Here is a 9,058-nt window from a genome sequence, read left to right as displayed (position 1 = left end):
TGGATATGGTGGGCCCATTCAGAACAGCCGCGAGGCGGCATGACACACCTCTTGGTGATGATTGACAAATTCACCAAGTGGATCGAAGCCAAGCCAATCAAGAAACTGGACGGGTCCACAGCCGTCACATTCCTCAAGGAGATCATTGTGAGATTCGGCTACCCCCACACCATCATCACCGACAACGGCACCAACTTCTCCCAAGGCATCTTCTCTCGCTATTGCGGGGAAATGGGGATCCGGATGGCCCTATCTTCTGTGGCACACCCAGAGTCCAACGGACAAGTGGAAAAGGCTAACGGCTTAGTCCTAGCCGGCATCCGGCCCCGGCTGGTGGAGCCGCTCGAGCGAGCAGCCGGCTGCTGGATTGAGGAGCTGCCCAATGTGCTGTGGAGCCTGCGCACAACGACAAACCGCTCAGTCGGCTTCACACCATTTTTCCTCGTATACGGGGCCGAAGCCGTCTTGCCGACTGATATCGAGCATGACGCGCCAAGGATCAAGCTCTACACAGAAGCCGAAGCCAAAGAAGCTCGCGAAGATGGAGTCGACCTGGTCGAAGAGGCCCGGCTGCTGGCTGAGTCTAGATCTACCATCTACCAGCAAAGCCTCCGACGCTATCACAGCCGGAAGGTCCAGCCCTTAGCATTCCGAGAAGGAGACCTAGTGCTCCGGCTGATCCAGAGGACAGCCGGGACAGCATAAACTGTCATCCCCATGGGAGGGTCCCTTCATCGTGAGCAAGGCGGTAGGCAATGATTCCTACTATCTCATAGATGCCCAAGAGGCTAAGAAAAACAAGCCGGACAAGGCTGACGAGGAGACTAAACGTCCCTGGAATGTCGTGTTACTCCGCCCATTTTACTCATGAGAGCAGCAATGTATGTATCCCTGGTATCCCTTTTCCAAGTTCTGAAAAAGCTTGCGCCAAGAGCGCTGCTTTCCGACAAGTTTTTCGCGTACTTTACCTTGTTTCGCCAATTGGCTTGAACCCTCTCACGCGGCCGGCTCGCAACGTGATCCGGTTTCCGACAGCCGGCTTCCGATCCGACCTACGAGACCGCAACCCGGCTGTCCCGTGGCGGGAGTAAGGCCTAGGGGAGCCGGCACGCTAAAAACGACTAAGGGAAAGAGTAAAAGCGAGTTGACTTGCAACTTTTCATAAAGTGCCGGATTGCCGAATTCAGCTCGTTCGACTGAAATACTGTCGGCCTCACCCAGCGGCCCGCTCTTGATCCGGCGACGGATCGCAAGTCGGACGTACGACCGGCAAGGGCACAGCCAAAGAGTGGGGCGGATGGGAAAAAGCGAACGAGTCGAAAGAAAGCAAATCGGCACACAAATGATTAACAAACACACTAAAGTGTGACTTAATAAAAGGCGATAATATTGTCTTACATCTGCACCCGGCATCCCGGGGATTTAATAAATTGTCTTGCAAAAGAACAACTGAAAAGCAGGAAATCTAAGCCGGAGGGGCATCAGTGGAGCCGGCGGCCGGGTCGTCCTCGAGCACGTCTTCCGCCTCCTCCTCATCCATGTATTCTTCATCATTGGATGGAGGAGGGTTCGGATCCGCGACGAAGAGGGTCTTGTCGACGAACTCGGCGATGGTGCTGGCTCGAGCGAGGCGGGCGGCCTTGAGATCGGCCGGGAGCTTGGTCTCCACGCCGGCTCGCCGGGACTCCAGCTGCCCCAGGTCCACCTCGTTGTACCAGGAGAGGACGAAGCGACAGCGCCATGTCGGCACCGGCGCGCGTGGCCGACTCCTTCCGATCGCGGAAGCGGTCCGGCGCCCGCTCCATCGCGGAGATGAGGCCGGAGATGTCTTGCGGCACCGCCTCCCCAGGCCATAGCATGGGCACCAGCTCTTCAGCCGCTTTCCGCAACTCCCAGCCGAGCTGGGTGACGGGCTCGATGCGGGCGGCCATGGACGCCAGGTGGTCCTCCATGGAGAAGTACTCCGAGCTGCCCTCGCCAGTCTCCTGCCTCCTGGAGTCACGTGCGGCGCCGACGGCTGCCAAAGCCGCCTCCTGCGTCTCAGGGAAGGCCGCTGAAGAAGAAGAAGCATGTCAGAAGCCATCAAAGCCGAAATAAAGCTGAAAAATGCAAATTTTCGAAGTCCTAAAGTAAGCCTGGCGGCAGCCGGCAAGAACCGACTGCCCCCAGCCCGAAGATGGAGATTCCGAAGCTCTAAAGTAAGCCTGGCGGCAGCCGGCAAGAACCGACTGCCCCCAGCCCGAAAATGGAGATTTCGAAGTAAAAAAGAAAAAGCCTGGCGGCAGCCGGCAAGAACCGACTGCCCCCAGCCCGAAGATGGAGATATCGAAAAATCAGAAGTTTCTGCTGCCGGCTACCAACGAAAGTCGGCAGTCGACAGCCGAAAGCCGGCACAGGGTAGGAACATAAAGATGCACTCACCCGCCAAGCCGCGATCAAGCGCGCTAAAGTCATCAGTCCAGCGTTTGGCGGTAGCCGTCAGCTCTGTGGACTTGGCAGTGACCTCCTCCTGCAGCACAAGCCGCTGCTTCTCCACCTCCGACAGCCGCCGGCTCAGATCATCCACCTTCTCCTTCTCCGCCGTCCTGAGGGAGTTGAGCTCGGTGATGTGGTTCTTCTCCAGCAGGCGCAGCCGTGTCAGCTCCTGCTCAGCCAGCTTGAGCTTGGCTGCGGCAGATCGGCCCGCCTCCTCGCTCTCGGCGCACTGCGCGCGAGCGGCTCGGAGATCCGACTCCAGCTGCGGGACCTTGGCGGCCTCAACTGCGAGGCGGCCGGAAAGAAATGTCAGCCAACCAAGATTAAGAAAGAAACAAGACATCAAGTCGAAAGAAGCATAGAGCTTACCCTTGACAGCCTCCAGCTCGCGAGCCAAGCCGGCTCGCTCGATCTTAGCCTTGTGGTAGCTGGTCACCACCTGGTTGTACAAGAAGGTGCGCCGCTCCTCAACCGTCTGAAAGAATCAGTTGCTTAGACAAGACCTGGACTGGCTGTGCAGCCGGCCCACGTCTCGGAGGGCTACCGTAACAAGAAAATTGCAAAAGAAAAGAAAACACACCTTCTCGGCATCCTCCGGCGTCGCCACCGGGCAAGGGTCTCGGCGGCCTTGGTCTTGAGGCTGGCCCGATAGCCGGAGAAAAGCATCTTCATGGGCGCCGTGCCAGGCTGCCCCTCCCGGCTGAGTACCTCGCAGGAGTTCGCCTGATGCCATGCCCTCTCCATGGTTCCTGCCGAGCCAAAGCTGGAGTCGGAGGCGGATGGCACAGCCACCAGCCGGGCACCCTTGGCCACGTGAAGGCCCTCAGACGGGCCCGCTGCGCCCTCCGTCCTCACCAGCGCGTGCGAGTCGGCGCCCTCCGTGCGCGCCGGCTCGTCCCTCGCCGGCTCCTGCCTGGTTACCTCGTCCCTCGTCGGCCGAGGCGGCGGCGTCGCTCCGGGCGCAGCGGATGGCCCAGCCGGCCCAGCTTGTCTCCGGCGCACAGGGCGCCCCTCCGGACTCTCGTCCAACTCCACCACGGTGGGCCTGCTGCCGGCTCCGGCCGCAGGCGGCGCGGCCCTGCCGGCGCCAGTCCTAGGAGCAGCCCCGCCGGCTCCGGCCCCGGCTGAAGGCGGCATGCCCCGCCCGGCCCCAGCGGCCAGAAGAGGCGTCCGGCGCGGGAACATGTCGTCCAGCGTCGGCTGCCGCGTTGGCTCGACCCGCGTGCCGCGATCTGGCGCGGAGGCCAGCGGCACGGCAAAGGAAGAAGCCCCTGTCGCAGGCGGCGGCGGCGTAGGTGCGCGCGAGGAAGGTTGCGGCGTCTGCTCCCTCCTCTGGCGCGGAAGCGCGACACCACGCGTGGAGCTTGCCGGGAGCCGCCGCCCTGAGCAAACTTGATAGGGGCCCTAGCCGGATAAACAGAAAGATAATAAGCATAAAAGTAAGGAAAGAAAAGGAATCAAACAAGAAAAAGAGAAAGAGAACTCACCCGGCTTGCTCCGGGACCTTCTTCGGCTGCTGCCGGCGCTGTTTCTTCGCCTTCGCCTCCAAGGCGGCGGTGGAGCCGGCTCGTTTCGTGCCCTTGGGCGCCGAAGTCGCCGTGGTGCTTGGCGGCCTCGAGCGCAGAGGCACGGCGGGGATTGGCCCCGTGCCGGACGTCGCCGCTCCTCCTCCTCCTCCGGGTGCTCGGGTGAAGGGGGCGGATTGTGCTCCCCCTGGCCGCCTAGATCAGGCGCCTGCGGCAGATCGTCGTCGCCGGCATGGTCGCCGGCTTGGTCAGCCGGATCGACGAGATCCGGCGTCCACCTCTTCGTCGCCAGGTCGCCGTCCTCGGCGTTCTGGCGCTCAAAAACCTAGAAAGACAGAAAAGCATGAGCATATGACAAGCCGGAAGTCGGCAGAAGAAAAAAGAAGTCGGCCTCGCAGCCGCAAGCCGGAAAATGGCAAAGACTCGAAGCTTACCCGCGCCGGTGGATGGTTCCTGTCGCAGGGCGCCAGCCCGTAGCTCCAGTCCTCCGCCAAGTTCGCCTTGGTGATGTGGTTCACCCGGCTGGCCACCTGGGCCTTGGTGAGCGGCGCCTTGGACGTCCGGTTCGGATCGAACCGGCCGGACATGTGCCCGATCTTGTGGGTGCGCATCTGGAGCGGCAGCACCCGGCGCTCGGCGATGGTGCAGAGAAGATCTTCGGCAGTCAGCCCGCCTGCGGTGGCTGTCGCCAGGAGATCCCAGAGCAGGTTCACCTCGGCGTTCTGGTCCGTCGAGCGGGCGTTGTGGCTCCAGTTGATCCGGCCGACTGGAGGAGCCGGATTGAACTCCGGCAGGTTGATCCGGTCGACGAGCTCCCCCTCGTTGCGCACGTAGAAGAATGACATTTGCCAGTTCTTCACCGAGTCGACGGTGGGGATCTTGGGGAAAGGCGTACCAGGCCGGGTGTAGATCGAGGCGGCGCCGCAGGCTCGCAGGCGACCGTCGTTGGTCTGCGCCTTCAAGAAGAAGAGCCGGCTCCAGAAGTCGATGTCGGGCCACAAGCCGGCGTAAGCCTCCATGAACGCTACGAAGCAGCTCAGGAGGACGCACGCGTTGGCCGGCAGGTGGTGCGGCTGAAGGCCGAAGTGGTCGAGGAATTGCCGAAAGAACGGCGAAGCCGGCAGACCCAGCCCGCGGTCGAGGTGCGCGCCAAAGACGACGCGCTCGCCGTTCCTCGGCTCGGGCTCCGTCTCCTCGCCGGGCACCCGCGTGATGACCGACCGCGGGACTCGCCGGAGGCGTACCAGGCGCTCGATGTCGTCCTCCCGCATGTAGGAGCCCCTCCACGATCCACTGGGGGACGCCATTGACGAGGTCGAGGAAGAAGATGACCAGGAGAGGCTGAACGGCGAGGAAGAACCTTGCGACCGCGGCGGCGACAGCGGCGGCTGAGGACGCTCCGTCGAGACGCGCGGCCCCGTGGCGCCGGATTGGCGGGGTGGCGGCGGCGGATCGGTGGAGATTCGCCCGCCGGAGTTCGCCAGCGGAAGATGTTCGCCGGAGCAGCAGCGAGCTCGAGCGCGCAGAGGATAGCGATGGGGGCAAGAGCGCGAGGAAGAAGAAATGGCAAGTGGCCGCCTCGGGGCGCCCCCCCCGCGGCATTTATAGCCACCCGACGCGGGCGGTTGGCCTCCAAGTGGCGGTCGTGGGCCGTAACTCCTCCCACGTCGCCGGATTTACTGCGCCGTAACTGCGCCGTAACTCCTCCCACGTCCACGACGGTTACCGAAAACGGCCACACCACGTCGCCCACTACCGCACCGGATCCGGGGGAACTTTGATGTGACCAGACAAACCGACCACCGGGCCAGGCGTCAGACCCGTCAAGTCGGGCGCGGGACCCGAGGCGGCGGAGGCTCCGGCGCGCCGCAAGCCGGAGCCGGACCAAAAGTTCCACTCAAGCCAAAATTCATCAGCAAGGCGGAGGCGCCATCAGATCTTGCGAGAAAGCAAAAAACTGCACAAGTGTAAAAAGCGGCCGGCTAGAAGCAGCCGGCAGGAACGAGCCGGATGAGGGCGCAGCCGGCTGAATGGAAATTCTCAGTCGGCCCCTCCAAGTGCCGTCTAATATACTCGAGAAGCCAGGAAAACCTGCCTAGGTCCTTCTGGGCGCAGGACCTTGCCAGCTTCGGGGGCTAATGTCGGGGGGAAGACCCCGGGTAGGGCAATGGACGCGGAGCAACCGGCTGGCCACTGGCCGGCTCGCGGCAAAGGCCGGCTGAGGTGCAGCCGGCTGGCGCCGTGGCCGGCTGGTCCGGAAGCCGGCTGGCTCTAGGTCCTAGTCGGCCTGGCTACGGCCACCAATGCTGTAGCTGGGCCGGCTTCTACAAGCCATATCCGACTGGGGCTTGAACCTCAGACCGACTCGAGGCTGGCGAGTCTTGCACTGGAAGGAACCGGGTTGGTGATCCGGGTTCCTAAAGTCCACGCTGACTCCATCTTCCGTAAAACGCGGGGCACTGTGGAGAAATAGTGCCGCGCGATGGACAGGCCGTCAGGGCTTACGACGATCCGTACAGGCTACGGCGGGGACGGCGACAGGGACACCTCCTCCATACCGCTGACCGTGGCAGCCGGATGGGACAGGCCACGATGCTCAACCACTCCTGACGTCACCGCCTCGGGAAGGAGCGGAAGCCGAAGCCGGCCCAGCCGGCCAGTAAACTATAGGGTCTTATATGTAAAGTGCCGGTGCCTATATAAGCCGCACTACCCCCTCTCGTGCAGAGGATCGATCATTTATTGCTTTCACCTACCTACAGAGCTGCCCTGTGAGAGAGACCATCGTCTCCCTTAGCCTCTCAGGGCCAGCCGGACACAGCTCAAGGAGCAACCTTGTACTGTGTGACCATCATATACACTCACAGCAGGAGTAGAGGTTTTACCTCCATCGGAGGGCCTCGAACCTGGGTACGTCGCCGTGTCGCTCGTGCCCATACCCGCTTCCGGATACCGCCGTGAGATCTCTCAGGAACCACTTCGATTAGCCACCCTATGGCATATGCCGTGACGATACCACGACATTACCCAAAACATTTATAGCAATTACTACATGTATCATTTTCCAATTCCAACCATATAACAATTTAACGAAGGAGAAACTTCGCCATGAATACTATGAGTAGAAACCAAGGACATACTTGTCCATATGCTACAGCGGAGCGTGTCTCTCTCCCATAAAGTGAATGCTAGGATCCATTTTATTCAAACAAAACAAAAACAAAAACAAACCGACGCTCCAAGAAAAAGCACATAAGATGTGATGGAATAAAAATATAGTTTCAGGGGAGGAACCTGATAATGTTGTCGATGAAGAAGGGGATGCCTTGGGCATCCCCAAGCTTAGACGCTTGAGTCTTCTTGATATATGCAGGGGTGAACCACCGGGTGCATCCCCAAGCTTAGAGCTTTCACTCTCCTTGATCATGTTGCATCATACTCCTCTCTTGATCCTTGAAAACTTCCTCCACACCAAACTCGAAACAACTCATTAGAGGGTTAGTGCACAATATAAATTGACTTATTCAGGGGTGACACAATCATTCTTAACACTTCTGGACATTGCATAATGCTACTGGACATTAGTGGATCAAAGAAATTCATCCAACATAGCGAAAGAGGCAATGCGAAATAAAAGGCAGAATCTGTCAAAACAGAACAGTTCGTATTGACGAATTTTAAAATGGCACCAGACTTGCTCAAATGAAAATGCTCAAATTTAATGAAAGTTGCGTACATATCTGAGGATCATGCACGTAAATTGGCTTAATTTTCTGAGCTACCTACAGGGAGGTGGACCCAGATTCGTGACAGCAAAGAAATCTGGAACTGTGCAGTAATCCAAATCTAGTACTTACTTTTCTATCAACGGCTTAACTTGGCACAACAAAACACAAAACTAAGATAAGGAGAGGTTGCTACAGTAGTAAACAACTTCCAAGACACAAAATAAAAACAAAGTACTGTAGGTAAAAACATGGGTTGTCTCCCATAAGCGCTTTTCTTTAACGCCTTTCAGCTAGGCGCAGAAAGTGTGTATCAAGTATTATCGAGAGACGAAGTGTCAACATCATAATTTGTTCTCATAATAGAATCAAAAGGTACCTTCATTCTCTTTCTAGGGAAGTGTTCCATACCTTTCTTGAGAGGAAATTGATATTTTATATTACCTTCCTTCATATCAATAATAGCACCAACAGTTCGAAGAAAAGGTCTTCCCAATATAATGGGACAAGATGCATTGCATTCAATATCCAAGACAACAAAATCAACGGGAACAAGATTATTGTTAACGGTAATGTGAACATTATCAACTTTACCCAAAGGTTTCTTTGTAGAATGATCAGCAAGATTAACATCCAAATAACAATTTTTCAATGGTGGCAAGTCAAGCATATTATAAATTTTCTTAGGCATAACAGAAATACTTGCACCAAGATCACATAAAGCATTACAATAAAAATCTTTAATCTTCATCTTAATGATGGGCTCCCAACCATCCTCTAGCTTTTTAGGAATAGAGGCTTCACGCTCTAGTTTCTCTTCTCTAGCTTTTATGAGAGCATTTGTAATATGATGCGTGAAAGCCAAATTTATAGTACTAGCATTAGGACTTTTAGCAAGTTTTTGCAAGAACTTTATAACTTCAGAGATGTGGCAATCATCAAAATTCAAACCATTATAATCTAAAGCAATGGGATCATCATCCCCTATGTTGGAAAAAATTTCAGCAGCTTTATCACAGGCAGTTTCAGCAGTTTTAGCAGTTTCAGGCAGTTTTTCGCGCTTTGCATTCGAAGTGGAAACATTGCTAACACCAATTCTTTTATTAGTATGAGTAGGAGGTGCAGCAACATGTGTAGCATTAGCATTACTAGTGGTGGTAATAGTCCAAACTTTAGCTATATTCTTCTCTTTAGCTAGTTATTCATTTTCTTCTCTATCCCACCTAGCACGCAGTTCAGCCATTAATCTTATATTCTCATTAATTCTAACTTGAATGGCATTTGCTGTAGTAGTAATTTTATCATGATGATTCTCATTAGGCAAAACTTTTG

At 56.5% G+C, this 9,058-nt stretch overlaps 1 protein-coding gene across 1 annotated transcript; it reads right to left on the bottom strand.

Annotated features, from left to right (window-relative positions):
- Positions 1-2,959: 2,959 nt before the first annotated feature.
- Positions 2,960-6,514, bottom strand: LOC127329434 (uncharacterized). The gene is made up of 3 exons (XM_071821238.1): positions 4,436-6,514; positions 4,131-4,326; positions 2,960-3,015 (listed from the first exon to the last, which is right to left on the bottom strand). The coding sequence occupies exons 1-3, from the start codon at positions 5,306-5,308 to the stop codon at positions 2,960-2,962; spliced, it is 1,125 nt and encodes a 374-aa protein (XP_071677339.1). The 5' UTR covers positions 5,309-6,514.
- Positions 6,515-9,058: the final 2,544 nt, after the last annotated feature.

The sequence above is a fragment of the Lolium perenne genome, chromosome 1, assembly GCF_019359855.2.
Source record: "Lolium perenne isolate Kyuss_39 chromosome 1, Kyuss_2.0, whole genome shotgun sequence".
NCBI classification, from domain to species: domain Eukaryota; kingdom Viridiplantae; phylum Streptophyta; class Magnoliopsida; order Poales; family Poaceae; genus Lolium; species Lolium perenne.
This window is presented reverse-complemented; position numbering and strand designations above follow the sequence as displayed.